General features: G+C 41.9%; 2 protein-coding genes and 1 pseudogene across 2 annotated transcripts; 1 reads left to right on the forward strand and 2 right to left on the reverse strand.

Moving 5' to 3' along the window:
• Positions 1-2319: 2319 nt before the first annotated feature.
• Positions 2320-2436, reverse strand: LOC137063230 (5S ribosomal RNA; annotated as a pseudogene).
• Positions 2437-3742: 1306 nt separating this feature from the next.
• Positions 3743-5209, reverse strand: LOC137061864 (uncharacterized). Its single transcript, XM_067432483.1, has 2 exons — positions 5162-5209; positions 3743-4659 (listed from the first exon to the last, which is right to left on the reverse strand). Exon 2 carries the CDS (start codon positions 4463-4465, stop codon positions 4163-4165), a length of 303 nt encoding a protein of 100 aa, XP_067288584.1. The 5' UTR covers positions 4466-4659; positions 5162-5209; the 3' UTR covers positions 3743-4162.
• A 7572-nt stretch (positions 5210-12781) lies between these two features.
• On the forward strand, positions 12782-17997 carry LOC137061858 (collagenase 3-like). The gene is made up of 10 exons (XM_067432477.1): positions 12782-12907; positions 13003-13244; positions 13336-13484; positions 14375-14503; positions 14590-14751; positions 14842-14971; positions 15246-15379; positions 17307-17466; positions 17566-17669; positions 17750-17997. Exons 1-10 carry the CDS (start codon positions 12797-12799, stop codon positions 17848-17850), a joined length of 1422 nt encoding a protein of 473 aa, XP_067288578.1. The 5' UTR covers positions 12782-12796; the 3' UTR covers positions 17851-17997.
• Positions 17998-18406: the final 409 nt, after the last annotated feature.

The raw sequence follows: 18406 nt of genomic DNA on the forward strand, positions 1-18406 counted from the left end.
CGTCAACACACTGAATAATGCGGCGAGTTCCAAAGCACTTCAGTGGGCCTATAAGTGCATAATCTTATCTTAACTATAGTTGCACCGAGATAAAAGATGAACTGCCAGTTTTCAGTAAAATCACAAAGATTCTCTGTTGTTGGGCAGAAATGTGCATTTTGTGGTTGACAAACTTGTTACAGAGTTGTTTTGTGAGCATTATTGTGCATTCAGAGTGATTGATGGTAATGCATTTGATGTTGTTCAAGCTGATAATCAAATTTACTTGCATTGCCCTAGGGACGCTTCGGCTTTTGCCACCCGAAAGAGCGTTTATTACTGTTGTGACGTCATGGTGAATTTTCGTATAGGTTACTTAAGGCATCTTTACACAGCCGAGTTAAGGCAGGTCCAACGCGGGTCTGTGTCTGCTCAAAATTCTGTGTAAAGACGCAATGTCGCATTAAAGCAGACTTTAAATATGCCGGATCTGACCCACCTCGGCCCCTAGTATCAAAGGCGACATAGACGCGGTTTTGATTCAGTGTAAATGAACTCGAACTTGTGCCGCCTTAAACTACATCATTGTCATAACAACCGCCTGTCAGCAAGCTCACTAGGCGCGAGAATCAAGAAGCAGCAAGGACACAAACCATCTAGAAATTAAAGTAAAAGATTTCTGTACTCACATCGTCAAGCTAACCACTAGTGTTCGCCGTTTGTAATCCTTTGAAAAGACTAGCAGATGATCAACCCACTGCAACATTTCCCCTCAGAAACGGTAAATGTTTGACCCAGTCAGTGTCACTGTGCAACCCAGTATTATAATCTCTTTGAGAGAAGGATATTTTATATTAGATTTGATATTTTCTGATATATTCTATCTGCTGTTATACATGTCGTTAAAACAGACTGAAGTTTGGATTTTTCCCTTTGGCATAGTGCAGCCTAACAACTTGAAATAGGCTATAGCCTAGCTACTCAATCATTATGGTATTGTAATTTGTCTATAAGCAACATTGTAGAATATTTGAGTTTATTTAAAGTTGTGTATTTTTTTAATTATCATTATTATTAGGCTATGTGCATATTTATTTAGAACATTTAGCTTATTACTGTTCATTCCCCATTGGGATGTAGCCTAACTGTAAGAGAAGGCCACATTTAATTTGCATGGTGGTAGTTTTTACCTTTTTCGTTATTTTGGCTTGAAAATTCATTTTTTGGAAATATTAACTGAATTTAGAAATGCTTTTGAACAATTTGTAATAGCCTAATAATAAAAAAAATGAATTAAGACATCTTTGGAAATTTTGAAGTGCATAAACAATATTCTCAGAATCCACTGCCTCTGTTGTTATTGTGACATAAAAGTTTCTAGTTTATAATTATGTATATCACCTAGGCTATCTGTATCATATGGCAAACAATTACAGAGTGAGTTGTTCCCGCTGTCATAAAGGAACAAAATGCGCCTGCGCTTAATTTCGTTGGACAAAGGGTTAAAGACAACGTAGCCTATAATGTCATAGTTAGGCTATGTTTAAATATTAGCCTAATACATTGTTTTTTTAATTAAATAGCCTAACTGTCTGTAGGCTATAAGCCTATTTAATAAAGACCAAAAATCGTCGGTAATGGATTGACGTGTAACGTTTTTCTGTTTACAATTAAACAGAATTGTCAAATATTCGGGCTCATGTTATACGAGCTGAGAACTAAACTTTGTTTTGGGGAAATGTCACATTCCTGACCACTTTTACACTCTATGGGCTCAGAGAGATGGGCTATGCAGCCTGGTGCTATAATGGAGATTCCAGATCTTCTTTGGTCAGAACCACGGAGAACGACCGTGGACAGGTCGGTCCTATGCACCGAAACTTTTCACAATGCAACAACATATTTAAAGAGCATTAATAATAATAATAATAATAATAATAATAATAATAATAATAATAATAATAATGCGTTCAATTTATATAGCGCTTTTCAAGGCACTCAAAGTGCTTTACATTGAAGGGGGAATCTCCTCAACCACCACCAATGTGCAGCATCCACCTGGATGATGCGACGGCAGCCATTTTGCGCCAGAACGCTCACCACACACCAGCTGATTGGTGGAGAGGAGACCTAGTGATGAAGCCAATCAGGTTATGGGGATTATTAGGAGGCCATGATGGACAGAGGCCAGTGGGCAAATTGGGAGTCAGGACCTCGGTTTAACGTCTCATCCGAAGGACGGTGCTCTTTGTCAGTATAGTGTCCCCATCACTATACTGGGGCGTTAGGACCCACACAGACCACAGGGTGAGCACCCCCTGCTGGCCTCACTAACACCTCTACCAGCAGCTACCTGGTTTTCCCAATTGGTCTCCCATCCAGGTACTGACCAGGCTCAGCCCTGCTTAGCTTCAGTGGGAAACCAGTCTTGGGCTACAGGGTGATATGGCTGCTGGTTAAGCTTTAAAATATATGTATTATGTAAAGGGAGGGGTAGCAGCCGCTGCGAGCGCAGACACAGAGCGGCCAGAGAAACGGAGGAGCAACTGCAGTAGGCTATGGTGTTTGTGCAACACTGTGGAAAAACTACAGAAAAAGAGCGGGTGTTGAAACCTGTCATCGAGAAAAGAGTGGGTGTAGGCCTATCCCCCACGGATGCGAGAAAAGAGTGGGTGTAGGCCTATCCCCCACGGATGCGACGCCCCTTGTGAATGCTCTAAAGTGACTTTCTGTTTCTTTGAAAAAAACTTTGGACCACTTTTAATCCTGCGGTATTCTACCCATAATAATGTAGGCTATACTTTCTTTATAGCATTGTCAATCAGGCACAATTTTATTAAGAAATATAAAATAACTATACCGTAGCCTACAATAGAAGAATTGCAGAATTACAGTAGACCTACAGAATGATGCCAAACATCAAAAGCGCTTTATAGCAGGCAGAACAAAACTATTTAAAATTCTCTGTTTTTATTTTAGGTCTATTTTTATACATTTCATTATTTGTTTTAAATTAATTTATAACACTTTGTTAAAACTGTAGTTTTAAATAATGTTCAACGCATTGTTACCCGCGATTTTAATTCCTGTGTAAATGAATTTATGCCGCTTCAGAGAAGGATTAAACGGTCTGTGTAAATGCATATTTTTGGGATTTTATGCCGCTTCAGAATCGGTTTCTGTACCGCGTTTGCTGTGTAAAGATGCCCTTACATAACCCCAGTTCTCTAATAGCATTAAGTGAGGCATCTCGCTATGGGATACGCCCCTTCCGTGTATTCCTTAGAAGCCCTATTACATTACACTAGTCCCAATTGGCTGGCAGACGTGACGTTGTGTCTGGGAGTGGCCTCCCCATCCCTCAGTATAAAAGGGGCAACACAACAACATTTAAAACAAGCACACCTCTTCCTTGCTTCGCACAGCAAGGAGGGTGATCTGGTGAGACACCTCAGCTAATGCTGTCAGAGAACCGGGGTTACACAAGTAACCTATTGTTCTCTACAATTTGGTATCTCACTATTGGATATCCTAACTCCTGTATTGCACTGTATCCAGGGCTGAACGGGTCATGAGTGATGTTTTTAATCATCCAGTTTATAGCTGTCACGTAACACACAAGAGAAAACAGGTGCGAGGACTCAAGTGCAAAGGAGTGTATTTATTATAACAAAAGAAACATAAACACAAAACAAAAACCCACAATGGGGCAAAACATCAGAGAACACAAATAAACTCAAAAAACATGAGGGAGGGAGGGACAGATCAGGGGGGCACGGGAGGGACAGACCAGGGGGCACAGGAGGGAAAGACCAGGAGGGCACGGGAGGGACAGGGGAAACAGACAAGGAAGGAACCGACAAGGGAGGGGTAAATAAGGGAGGGACAAGGAAAACTAAAAGTTCAGGAGGCCATGGTGGCCCGCAGAGTTCAGGCAGCCAGAGCGGTGCGGGTAGAGCAGGGTGCTAGGGAGGCGCGGGCAGAGAAGGGTGCCAGGGAGGCACGGTGAGAGCAGGACTCCTGGGTGGCGCGGTCAGTACAGGGCGCCAGGTAGGCGCGGTGAGAGCAGGACACTTTAATGGCGCAGGCAGAGCAGGGCACCTCCGTGGCGCAGGCAGAGCAGGGTGCCTCAGCGGCACAGGGAGAGCAGGGCTCCTCTGGGGCGCTGGCAGAGCAGGGTGCCTCAGCGGCGCAGGCAGGGCAGGGTGCCGGGGAAACTTCTCCGGTCCGGCAGTGTCCTCGACACTGGGACCACCGGAATACGATCCACCGGTACTGGGACCACCGGCATCGGGACCACCGGAACACGATCCATCGGCACTGGGACCACCGGAACACGATCCACCGGCACTGGGACCACCGGAATACGATCCACCGGCACACGATCCACTGGAATACGATCCACCGGCACACGATCCACCAGCACTAGGACCACCGGAACATGATCCGCCGGCACTGGGACCACCGGAATACAATCCGTCAGCATCGGGACCACCAGAACACGATCCACCGGCACTGGGACCACCGGAACACGATCCACCAGAACTGGGACCACCGGAACACGATCCACCAGTACTGGGACCACCGGAACACGATCCACCAGCACTGGGACCACTGGTATCGGGACCACCGTAGCAGGCACGGAGGGAGCCTTCCTTCTCCTCTTCCGTCTGGAGACCACTGGAACAGGGACAACCGGAGATTTCCGAGATTTCCAAGTCAGGACAGGCATGTGAGCTGGGCATAGCACATTTAACTTTTGTTGTTCAAATGAAGCAAAAGGCGGTGGGGAGAACTTAAAGCTGCAGTCAGTAGTTTTTCCTCTTTGTCGCCATCTCTGTTTGAAAACTGCAATTGCAGTTATTCACGGATTTATTAACTTTACGTGAGACGTGCCCCAGTCGGCACAGTGCGGAGGAATCTGATGTTTTGAAGAGAATGTGCAGCTGTCAGGAGAAGTGCTGTCAGGAGAAGGGCTATCAGTCACCGCGCCGGTGTGGATACTGTCATTCACAATCACAGACTTAGCTGTTTGAAAGTATGACCGACATAATAATGCCATCTGAACAAGTAAGTAGCTCATCCTCTTTTGTTCTTACCAAGTAAGGAGAAAATAGCATTGCAATAGGCTACATCGTGATGATTAATCTAACGATCGTTTATGATATCACGTTCACGCCACCTTTAATTATCCTTGTTTTCGCATTGCCCGGGTGAAGTCTCTTGGTGTCTCGCGTCAACAGTCCGTCTCTCTCTCTCTCTCCCAGGCTTCCGGTTCCACTGGCGTTTTATCCTCTCTCCACGCCCATTACTGGAACAAGATACAGGTGTTATTAATCTGCGTCCAACCCACTCACTTACCACTCGTCCCGCGGCTCTCACTCCCGCTACAGACCTCGCTAAACCACGCCCCCCTTGCCACACCTATGTTCTTCAGTAAACTCTCCACCTCAAAATGGGAAGAAATGCCAATTCCTGATTCAAATTTACAAAGCAGCAGTCAGTACAAAACAAAATAATATACACATTGAAGCATTATGTATAATATTGCAGCCCATAATATTATCCAAGTACTTGTTACATGCATGCATGTCTTGTGTCTGTTAGTTTAGCCTGTTTAGTTTAGGCTCCCCTGTTTAGTTAATTAGTCATGTCAATCACCTGTGCCTTGTCTTTTACCTGCCCCTCGTTATCCTGTGTACTTATTCCCTCAGTTTGCCCTAAGTGTTTGTCGGTACTCGTTCATGTCTTGCATGTTTCCCAGAGTTTGTTAAATAAATCCATGTTTACCATTCTCCTTCGTCTCCGTGAGGTTATCTACGAGCACAGCCTGTAACAGAAGTACCGACCGAAACAGTTTTTTTTGCGGCGTTTTTCCTTTTATTTTGTTTGTTACCCCGTCTTCCCATGGCCCTACCCGATGTCCAACTCATCTGCCTGGAGCAGGGAGACCGCCCGCTGGAAGCACACACCCGGGACTTTCTCCAGCTCGCGTGCCTGTCTCGTTTCTCGGACTGTTCGCTCAGATTATTCTAATACGCCGGCCTGAGCGAGCGGTCAAAGGCACGCGTTCCAGTGGGCGGTCCTGAGGAAGACTTCGCCGCATTCGTGGAGTGGGTGCTGGTACACAACCATTCGCCACTGACCATTGGCCCCGCTGAGGAGGACAGTGGTACCAGCCTCACTCCACCACTGCCAGAGATCAGCCAACCACCACCAGCGAGTGACGCAACGGAGCGGTTGCACGAGCCCACCGCAGACCATGGGGACCGGCCGCCGCGGGTGAGCCCGCACCCAGGACGAGGACGGAGGGTGTCATTGCCACGGAGCCTGGGCCACTAGCGAAGGTCTGACCAGGTGTGTGAGCCGGCAACACCGAACATCGCTGAGGGAGTCATTGTGGAGTTCGAGGGCTGGGAGGAAAGCCCCACCCACAACACCTCCGCTGTTGATGAGCTGCAAGATGTCCACGGCAGTCAAACGGACAACCTGAGGAAGGTATGCGAGGTGGACTTGATTGACTTTTTTGAGAAGTGTTCCCTGTACCCCCTGTCTCTCTAGTGTTCTCTGAGCCTCCAGCGTCTCCAGCGTCCCCAGCATCTCCAATGTCTCCAGAGAGTAAAGAGTTCCCACCCAGCCTCCCTCTCCCACCTCCTCAGTTAGTCCACCCCTCAGTGCCTTCCTCGCTGCCATCCTTCCACCCCTCTGCGCCATCCACATGCTGTGTGGGGACGCCGAGTGTTGTCTGTCCACCAGCTCCGTGCAGCACTGAGGATCCTCCAGCCTCGGTGCCCCCTGCTCCGCCTCGGTCCGTCGAACTCTTCGGCGCCCCCTTGGCTCCTCCCTCCCTCGGCTCCACCGGGTACCATCGGTCATAAGGCATCTCCGGGCTCCCTCGTCTCTCCGTCTCCGCCTTGGTCAGTCTTCGACCTTCCTTCGCCTGTGGCTTCGCCTGGCTCCACCCTCCCTTCAGCTTCGCCTTCATCCTCGGTCCCTCCGGATCAGCCACTGCCCTCTGGTCCACCGTCTCCACCTCGGGTGCTCGTCACTGCGGGGACACCTCGGTCTCCAGGACCATCAGCTTTGCGGGGACTCCTCGGCTCCATCAGAGGCCTCTCCGTTGGTCCTCCCCAGGGCATCTTCATCACCCCCATCATCTCCTCCGTGGCTCCTCCCACCATCCACTCCGCCCTGGGGCCTCTTCCTGGCTGGTTTCTGGCACCATCTGGCTCCTGCTCCTGGCTCCCCTCTGGCTCCTTCTTTTCCATGTCACCCCCTGGACTCTGTGTACCAGCCCTGACTGTCTGTTTTGTGTTCCACGCCCTCCTCCTGAGCCCCCACCCACCCTCCTCTGATGTTATGTTACGGCGCGAGGACGCGCCTTTCCAGGAGGGGGCGTCACATTACATGTATACATGTCTTGTGTTTGTTAGTTTAGCCTGTGTTTCTCCCCTGTTTAGTTAATTAGTCATGTCAATCACCTGTGCCTTGTCTTTCACCTGCCCCTCGTTATCCTGTGTATTCATCCCTCAGTTTGCCCTCAGTGTTTGTCGGTACTCTTTCATGTGTTGCATGTTTCCCAGAGTTTGTTAAATAAATCCATGTTTACCATTCTCCGTGAGCTTATCTATGAGCACAGCCTGCAACAGTACTGAACAAAAACTAATTTACCCATATCAACAGCAACCTTTTAAACAGCAGATCTTTTAAAAGATATTTTAGAAAGGCATGGTCTCTTCTGAGCCTTTGTCAGTGACGCTAGATTTCTTTAATTACTTGTTTCAAGAGCATCACTTGTGATAGCCTTTACAATATAAAATTGTTTAAATACTGCAATACAACTTTCATGGACAGAATTAAGAAATAGGTACCCAGGCACCAGACTTACCATGCTTATGAAGCACCCATGGCCATGTAGCAGAGTTTTTGCCTCTTGTATTCCTCCTTGGCAGCACACATTTTTTCCTGTAAAATGTGTGCCTTCTCTTGCTATCCACCTTAAAACACAAATGCAATGTGTTTAGTCTATGTAGTATAAGGCCTTGTTTCAAGCCAAAGAACTAACCAGATATTTCACATAATTCAAAGAACATTTACTATTTGATTCCTAATATGTCCCAACTCATTATCTTCTAAAGCTACCCATACCCATCCATGGTCTACAAAACAATGGAATACATTGATTTATAACAACTTAATGCTTTTTCCTCACACTTGTCTGCTTTTATCTAAGACAAACAGACGGAGCAGTTTTTAAGAACTGAAGGCCAAAAGTATAATAATAATTGTATCAAAAAGGGAAAACAAATATTTACCATTTTAAATAAATCCAAAGTGGCTTTTTGAGGCTTTTGCATCTGAACTCTTCATATACAAATACAGCTCTGGAAAAAATTAAGAGACCACTTAACATTTAGAAATCCATGTCAAGTGGTCTCTTAATTTTTTTCAGAGCTATACGAGAATCATACGAATTTGACAACTTGTTAAATCTTGTGAATTATTAAGGCTTTGAGAATATGTTCTTACTGATTGAGCTATGGGATTTGTAAGAATAAGTAACAACAAATGCTAAATAAAAATGTTTGATAAAGGGTTCAAAACCAACACATACATACCATTACAAATATTTGCTGTTGCAGCTTTTGGTCTTCTCCGTTACTTCTCCACAAACAAGAATGGGTTGACTGAGTCCGAGAGGCCCTTTTGGTCTTTTGAGGTAAAAAAAGAAAGAGAAAGAGAGAAAAAAAAAGTCAGAACATATAATATATAGCATTATAAAGTATACTATTTAAATAACTATATTTGGATTTTACATTAAAATGCATTTAAAGCATGGTAATTGTTGTGGCTACTGTTTATTTACAACAAAAATCACATTAAAACTACCAATTAATGTGATTACTGTTCATTTACAACAAATATCACATTAAAAATACCAATACTGTGGTAAAAGCATGGCAAGTTTTGTTTTTTATTGTGCTTCTACTACAAATGCCACGTTGGAACTACACTAGTAATTATTATTAAATATTATGCTTGTTCGACTTCACCTAGCGATGCGCAGACCGATCGGCAGCTGACTTGAAGCAGTGCATGCTGGTTAGAAATGTTGTCCGACTTGAGACAGCGCCTACAGCACGTGACTGTGACGTATGTCAACAAAGTAAAGCCCTGCATTTATGCCCGAGCCCGATGGGCCCCGACTTTTTTACGCCCCTCGGGCCGGGCTTCGGGCCAATTTTCACGTCATGCCTAAAAGGCGGGCTGGGCTTCGGGCCTTTTTTTAGGCTTCTCCTTCGTTTTATATGTATTTTATCAATTAAAAGGAACAATGAGTTCTGCGCTGGTGGAAACAACACGAGACCATAATAGCTAACGCGACTGTCAAGATGGCTCGCACAGTGTTCAGAGCATAGGTTCAGAGTCCGCGCCAGCAGCAGCAGCGCGCGTTTCTTCAGCGCAGCTGCTAGAGCTAAGGCCGGAGACACACTGCAAGCGTGGTGTGAGCGTGGCGTTTCTGTTGCGTGTCATCCGCGGGGCGTCTGCTGCTATTAATGTACAGGGAAGCCCTATACTTCATGTTAAATATAAATATATTGCCTATTGATACAGCAAAGACAACGTCGGCAGTAGCCGGCCCATGCCATATCCGTATTGACGGCAAAAGGCTACAGAATATTTTGTTCTGTATTGACTGGTTTAATATTTCAAAATCGATAATTATATTGTTTTTTATTATTACAATTAGGCCTATCTGCATTTATGTTAACCTACAGACTTTCAAACATGAAAATGTCATTATGTGTCACAATATGGGCTATATATGTTGTAGTCAGATATATATGATGGTGCTGCAACACGCATCGCCGCAAATGACTAATGCAAGCCAACGCAAATGGCTGTAAATTAAACTTAAAATAAGTCTAAGATGGTCAAAAACCCAATCATCTTCAATAAAAAGGAATGAGACTAAATGATCTTACCAGTGCGCTTAGGTCGCGCTCTCTTATGTGGTCTTTGAATTTGAAATGAGCTGCTGAATAAAATGCATCTTGAATCTTTTGCTTCCGTTGCTGTAAACTCCGTTAAATGAGCATACCACGGGAATTGAAGATGGGATTTATATTCATTTGCATAGGTGTAAGGTAGGCTATAAGACAACCTGCATGTTCTTTTTTTATTTTATTTGTTTAGCTCCGTTTGCGAGAGCCGCAAACAGAATCAGCCTGCCTCAGCTCGTCAAAAATGCCTTTTAGGCTTCTGGTGGTAATAGTTGGCGAAATTAACTAACATTGTGATGCTTGAAGTGTTTTATGGATTTTATTATAGGCAAGACAAGTCAAGCGTTGATTTGAGAGACTAAATCGATTAAATATGCGGTTAACTCACTGTCGGCCGCTGGCCGCTTTTGGTCGTCACTTAAAAAAATTAAAATTTTAATTTAACAAACAAAAAAATGCTCTAACCATTTTTCTAAATTACCTTAATAAAGAAACTAAACGAAATATAACTACTTTGACATTAAAAACAAAACAGAACTATTTTAATGGCTGCAACAATGTAAAAAAAAACAAAAACAACCAGGCTCCAGTCGGACTCGGGCCAAGAATTTTGATAAGCTGTCGGACACGGGCCGGGCTAGGGCCTCAGCGTCTCGGGCCAGGGCCGGGCTAGGGCCTAGATTTGAGGCCCGTGCAGGGCTCTACAACAAAGTACCGCGAGAGCGATTCGAGAGCAGCCGGCTGATGCAGCCGCTGCAGATTCTCAAGGGGGGCTGCAGGTGGACAAAGCTGATCCACGATTGGCCGATTCACCGCATGACAGCGAACACGTGCATTTCGTGTTTATTCTAAAACCGTACGTTATGCTAATGCTCACAAACCATTTATTTATAACAGTAAAACCTCTTTTCATGTAGCCGTGATGTTATATCATCATGTTTATCAAACTAAAACTGATAAATACCGTTGACACCACTTCATTGATAGTGTAGGTTTATATGTTGAACATTAATCTTGTCCAAATAGACGCTTTATTAAACAGTACATAAAGTATTGAATGAAAATGTCATTTGAAACATCTGTGTATTTGAGAAATATTGCATTTATTTAACTTCAGCTGTGATAAAGTTTGCAAACGCAGTGCAAGCGTCACCACGGGAAGCAGAAAGTGTCCGACTTCACGTCTCCGTTTGCAGCTTCTCCCCACCTGCACTCGGCTACTCTCGCCGATCGCATGCATCCAGCCGCAGCCGATGTCGAACACACCTATTAACAACTGTTTAAAGGTCTATAGCACGTCACGTGACAGTGTTTAATCACCCTATTAGCAAGGTGTGTTTATTTAGAAAGCAAAGAAATGCAAAGCCTCAGTGGAGATGATGACAGATACAATGCAGTGACTGAACATGATCGATAACGACAAGCAGAAAATACTTTATATCAAACATTAGGACATAATATGTATGACTACTCACCAACATGTGGCATACGTGAGCTGATGCCAAACATCGCGATGTGTTCTGAATGAGATTTCTTCAGCGCGATTTCATACCGATAGAATTGCTGTCTAATGTTGACGCCAAAGGTTTCCCACTGAAAGCAATGGGGTTCCCCAGTTCGTCCATCGCGTGACGCCGAGGGGGTCTACCTGTGGCGTCTTCAGTGTGATGCCGGGGCACGGCGCGCATGGAGACGGTGATTGCTTTTGGGTCTTTTCTTCACACAATTAAATCGTTTGGCCTCGGAATAGTTGGGCTTTTTCGATAAAGTGTGCCTGTTGTCTGTTACAGTCTGTGTTTTATATCATATAATACGCAGATGGGTAGTCTAGGGCGGGTTGGGGTTTGACTACTGTTTCAAACGTGTATTATAGCGTAAATAAATGTAAATACAATTGTGCTGGCTGATTAAATTGAGAATCACACTCCAACATGTCATAATGGAAAAATTATAACCCAATAAATTCCATCATGACGATAACATTCACATGCCCAACACATCTGTTTATGATGTCATTGAAATAAGTGGATTACCCAGTACGTCAAAAAATGGTAATGTAGGGGTACCCTGTGCATCAACAGCTGACGCCAGGGTCCCTTGACCATTCGTCAACATTTGACGAGTAGGGAGTGAGACTGTGTTGCCAGTACTTCTCCATTCGTCACTTTCACTTACGCCATACGCTGGAATCTCTCATGAATTACAGTTTGTAAAGTTTTAAATATAGATTTTCTTACACAAACGCATGGCTTCGCTTCAGAAGGCCTTTATTAACCTCCTGGAACCCCACTTTTATAATGGACAGATGCACTTTTATGGACTTCAAAACAGAAACAGCCATTCACTGCCATTATAAAGCTTGGAAAAGCCATAACATTTTTTAAATATAACTATGATTGTATTTGTCTGAAAGAAGAATGTCATATACACCTAGGATGAAGGCGAGTAAATTATGGGCTAATTTTCATTTTTGGGTGAACTACACCTTTAAACATATAAGAAAATCAGCTTCTAAATGCAATTAAATATTAGGGGGCCCCTGGATTGGTCAAGACTTCTCTTTGTATACATTTTTTAATAGAAAATAACACAAGGATATTTAATCATAGGCAATGAAATAGTTCTTTATAAATGACTTCATTTTTAAGAAGAATCTATTGCTTAAAACATCTATGTTTGGTGGTTTGTCATTCCCAAATGTCCTTTTCCTGTGTCGTAAGGTGCGATCTGTGACTCAATCTCGTATTGCACAATCAGTCCTTCTGTGGTGTATTTAAGAGGGGAGAAAAACACAGACAGCATAAGTTTCTTGAATGAGAAGCAACATGAAGAGCTACTACAAGCTGTGTGTTCTTATCTCATTGGTGGTTTCTGGTGGCACCAACCCAATAGCGCCACCTGAAGATGGAGAGAGTATTGCTGAGGTAATTTGCACACTGAATGTACTGTTAACTAGTTTGACATCTCTTTTAGATACAGTTTGCAAACTAACTTTGATTTATTTGTATCTTTTTTTCAGAATTACCTGAATAGATTGTATGGCCTGCCACAGCAGACCTCTTCTAATACTCAAAGACGCTCCAGTGCCATGAGTCTGAGGTTAAAAGAGATGCAGCAGTTTTTTGGACTCAAAATGACAGGGAAGCTGAATGAAGAGACACTGAAGGAGATGAAGAAGCCACGCTGCGGGGTTCCAGATGTTGCAGCCTACTCCACTTTTGCAGGGGACTACAAGTGGAAAAAACATGATCTGACCTACAGGTAAGACCAGCAGACTTAAAGACAAAACCGTTTAAAAATGGACTTGTAACATTTCTTTTTATGTAACATTTACATTTTATTTTATCGCCAGGATTGAGAACTACACCCCTGACATGTCAGAAGCAGAGGTGGATGAATCCATCAAAAAGGCCCTGCAAGTGTGGGCAGATGTCACTCCTCTGAGATTCACCCGTCTCTACAGCGGCACAGCTGACATCATGATCTCATTTGTTGCTGGAGGTCAGTTCCTTTCAGTCAGTCACATTCGACGTGCGACTCCGTTCCCTCCTTCTGGGAACGAGGGTTACTCATTATCAATATGGCATCATTAGCAAGATGATACATGAGAAAAAGTGGGATTTGCTTTGTAGCAAACATGCCTAAAAAATAATGGATTAAATATGATATTAAATATATTTATATGTTTATATATATGTAAACATATATATATGTATTTATATGTTTATATATATGTATATATGTGTTTATATATATGTCTTAAATATATTTAAATATATCTAATTTGTTTTGAGAATTTTTTTTTTTAAAGATTTACACTTTAAAAACAACAAACAATAAACAAAAATGTAAAACTTATAGCATGATATTTTTGCATCATAGATATTTTTATATATTTTTGGTAGTGAGAAATAAGTAAAATAAGGAAATGTGACAATATTGAACAATAATTGTATATAATTCTTTCATTTATATACACTACCAGTCAAAAGTTTGTAAACTGTGCTTTTTTATTTTTTTAAAGAAGTCTCTTCTGCTCACTAAGGCTGTATTTATCTTACAAAAAATACAAAAAAGCTGTAATATTGTGAAATATTATTAAAATGTAAAATAACTTAATAATCTATCTCTCTCTCTCTCTCTCTCTCTCTCTCTCTCTCTCTCTCTATATATATATATATATATATATACATACATATATATATATATATATATATATATATATATATATATATATATATATATATATATATATATATATATATATATATATATAATGTCCAAATCTGCAGTTAGTCAGGTACATTTGTTTTATGTTTTATCAGCTGCTCACAGTAAATGTTAGTAAATTTTTACATTTATGTATAAGTGTTTTTAAAATAAATCTCTAGATCATGGTGATGGTTCCCCCTTTGATGGCCCAGATGGTTTTCTGGCTCACGCGTTCCCTCCATATGAGGGCATGGGGGGTGATGTCCATTTTGACGATGACGAGACGTTCATGTACAGATCTCCTCAAGGTTAGGGTTCATTTGGAAAAGTCTCCACTTTGTTACAATGCACAAATTAAAGACCAGCTGTATTCACATTCCCACTTAACCCTCAGGCTACAATTTGTTCCTGGTTGCTGCCCATGAGTTCGGACACTCTCTAGGGCTTGAACATTCCAAGGATCCGGGGGCATTGATGTATTCCAACTACGTATACAGAGATGTCAATACCTTCTCCCTCCCTCGAGACGATGTCAATGGAATCCAGTCTCTTTATGGTAGGATATTACAAATTGCATATACTGGTGATGGTTCAAAAGACCCTGAAAGCTACGTTTCTAATGATTTTAAAAATTTTTACCGAACAGGCCCAAATCCTGATGTCAACCCTGATGATCCAAAACCCACACCACCAGTTACCCCAAATGCATGCGATCCCAATCTGGTCCTGGACGCTGTCACCATGCTCCGTGGAGAGATTATCTTCTTCAAGGGCAGGTAAACAGAGACAGAAATGCTTTCTGGTGTGAATGTGAGGGTTTATGATAGTTGGGGATTTCTATTTTAGCTGAGGATGGTGTTTAAGTGGCGCCAAATTAAACAACTAACTCGTTTTTACAATAGAAATTAATCAATCAAAAACTTACTTAAGCTTTTCTTCTGAAACAAAATGAATTTCCTATTATCACTGTAAAGCTGCTTTGAGGCAATCTGTGTTGTGAAAAGCACTATATAAATGAAGGTGGATCTGACCCGTTGGCTTTATTCACAGCTTCTTCTGGCGCAGTTATCCCCTGAGCACAACCGTTGAACAACATCTCATTAAAAGCTTCTGGCCTGAGATTCCAGAATATATCGATGCAGCATTTGAGAGTCCATTGGCGGACAAAGTCTTCCTTATCAAAGGTAAAAACCACATGAATATAAAAAACCAAAACACTCTTAAAAATAAAGGTTCGAAATGAGGTTTTCACAGCGATGCTATAGAACAGGGGTGCCCAAACTTTTTCCTATGAAGGGCCAAAAATCAAACTTGATTGAGAGACGTGGGCCGAAAGTAATTAAAAAAAAAATCATAAATCAAACTGTATTAGGCCTACATTAAAGTTGCTATGGGTTTATTCATTTCATAATGTTTAAAATAAATATAAAACAAATTTAATCTGATTAACTAATGCAGTTTTATTTGTAAAGTGTTGCATTTTAATGACCAATTAAATGGGCAACAATCCCCAAGTGTTCAATGTAAAATACGGTTCTATGTCAAATACACAATGAACCAGATTCATAATGTTGACGGATATTGTACTCTTTTAAAAAAGGAACAGACTGTTAGCAAATAGGGTTGGGAGATGTCCCCTAAACTGGCAGTTGACGATGTTTACAGTAAAACATCGGGATGAACGATGATATCGTCGTTTGTTTTTATTTTTATAAAAAGATAAAATACAGAGTAGCTATAGTAAATTATATCTCTTTACATAAATACTATTTTCTACTTAAAAACTATAATTTCATTATTTTAGTAACCCAAATAAGGACTCACCCGCACTAGGTTCCACGTGATGGGGGGAAAAAGTAGCTTCCTTCCACTTAAGAAGAGTTGTGCACTTTTTATTTTAATTTATCTCTTTACATAAAAACTATTTACTACTTAAAGCTCTATTTTCGTCATTAACCCAGTGTTTGGTATGTGAATGCTGTTTTACGTGAATATTACCACAGGAGTAAAGCACAAAACTTTGTTTAAAAAGGAAATAAATTTGCAGATGTAACATTGCAGCCCTGGATGAGAGAGGTGGGCTGAGCCCAATTTAAGATCTGCCAGCTTTTTAATTCTGTTTTGCGATCTGGTCACCCGATTTGATGGACATCTGGTTTCTTTTCTCAAATCTTCACTCGCGTCGCACTCATTTTCACAGGAAATTATTAACGCTTCTTCCTTTCGTTTGCGTATAATTAAGTATATTATACCCATTCACATCTATGGTAAAGACTGTAGGACGAATACCTTTTGACAAATTTTATTTTATTACATTTTATGTTTGTGCTTGTTATTAGACTTGAGGCGCGTCAAGTTTATTTGAATAGCGCAGTTCACGTGCACCCAGTGGTTTTACTTTCGCTTTCTCTAGCGATGCATAATCAAACATAGCCTAAATGTCTTGGCCTTGTGGAAGATAAAATTCACTCTTCGGCCCTTTTACAACAAGTGTTGCTTTGCAACATCAGGAGAAAACATGAAGACAAAGATATTAGAAAAGGTGTCTATCCAGCTCGTGTCCCACATTCATCTCAAATCATAGGCCGGCATAGGACGCAAATTTACGGGGGAAAAGGCTAGGAATCTATCTACAAATCTTTTTTTTAAACTAATATTTGATTTTGTTATATTCTTTGGGTTACCATTATTTACTGATAATTGTTTAATTGTTTTACAGGCTGCAGTGAGTTGTTTCACTGACGGAAAATAAACATGCATGCTTATTATGATGTTTGAGCGTTTATCATTTCAAAATGTAGGCTCTCTCTCTCTCCCTCCTCGGACGGTACGGTGGGCCAAATCAAAGGTTACCACGGGCCAACTTTGGCCCGCGGGCCCTAGTTTGGGCATCTCTGCTATAGAAGAACCAATCTGGGTTCCCCAAAGAACCTGTCAATCAAAAGAACCGATTTAATAATCTAACGAAACTTTTTCCACTATAAAGAACATTCTTCAACTATAGATGGCAATAAAGAAAAGCCTATTTTTTTTCTTTCTTTTTTTTTAGAATGAAGATAAACATGTCATATGAGAAATGAAATATAATTTGAAAATGTTTTCACACCTCAGGTGGAAAGGTCTGGGCTCTCTATGGCTATGATATGGCACAGGGTTATCCCAAGAGTCTCAGCATGTTCGGTTTACCCAAAAAAGTGAAGAAAATCAACGCAGTCCTCTACGACGAGAACAGCTACAAAATCCTGTTTTTCGTTAAAAAAAAGGTTTATAGGTCAGTATATCAGTCTAAAAAGAGTCGGTCTGGTCATCTTTTTCAAGAATGACAATTGAATGACACATTTTCAATTGAATGACAATTTATTTTGTGCAGTTATGATGAGGAAAACCACAGAATGGAGAAAGGTTATCCTAAACCGGTGGAAGTTGTTTTCCCTGGAATGACAGGGAAGGTGACCGCAGCCTTCCAATACAAAGGTAAGGGGTTTTACAACATGTGACAAGAGGAAATCTAAAATAAAATCCCATCTAACTTTGTCTTTTATGATAATTTTTAGGTTTCAACTACCTCTTCAGTGGATCAAAGATGTTTGAGTTTGGCTCCTACAACAACAAGCTGTTCCGCGTTCTGAACAACAATTATTTCCTGACATGTTAAACAGTTAATGTTGAGTTTTTCTTTAAAGCTCATCAATATACTGCCTGTCTGAAGAAAAATCTGAACCATCAGTAATTTAAAGTAAATTATTATCTTTTTAACTTATTTTACAGATAAATATTTTAATGTTATTTGTTGGTTGTCTAGTATCATTGAAAAGAGCGTATGTCCAACAAGTAAAGCCTAGTTCACACTGCCCGATTTTTGCCCCGATTTTGAGTCGCCGACAGGTTTTGTGAAATCGCCGACAAATGCCCGAGATCACAGGCAAATCGGTGCTCGTGCACGCGAGTGACAATCACGCAGTATGAATTATCAAAGACGCGATCAGAGAGAAGCGCCGACGAGTCGCCGACGCCGGTGAGATATTTGGCATGCTAAATATCTGGACCTGTCGGCGATTCAAACTCCTGCTGTGTGAACTGCGTTCTGATTGAAAATTACACCGACAGCCAATGAGAGAGTGAGATACAGGGCCGCAGGAGGTTCAGGGAGGAGTTATAAAGCAGAATTTCAGTATTTTAATAGATATATTTACAATTCTATCAAACAGAAA

The sequence above is a fragment of the Pseudorasbora parva genome, chromosome 23 (genome assembly GCF_024679245.1).
Source record: "Pseudorasbora parva isolate DD20220531a chromosome 23, ASM2467924v1, whole genome shotgun sequence".
Taxonomy (NCBI): Eukaryota; Metazoa; Chordata; class Actinopteri; order Cypriniformes; family Gobionidae; genus Pseudorasbora; species Pseudorasbora parva.

Excerpts from the sequence above, each read along its gene's own strand:
- LOC137061864 (XM_067432483.1), bottom strand. The coding sequence starts at position 4,465 with ATGCTGACGGATTGTATTCCGGTGGTCCCAGTGCCGGCGGATCATGTT.
- LOC137061858 (XM_067432477.1), top strand. The coding sequence starts at position 12,797 with ATGAGAAGCAACATGAAGAGCTACTACAAGCTGTGTGTTCTTATCTCA. Across the intron at positions 12,908-13,002 it reads ATGGAGAGAGTATTGCTGAG|AATTACCTGAATAGATTGTA; the intron begins GTAATTTGCACA and ends TCTTTTTTTCAG. Across the intron at positions 14,504-14,589 it reads CATGTACAGATCTCCTCAAG|GCTACAATTTGTTCCTGGTT; the intron begins GTTAGGGTTCAT and ends CTTAACCCTCAG.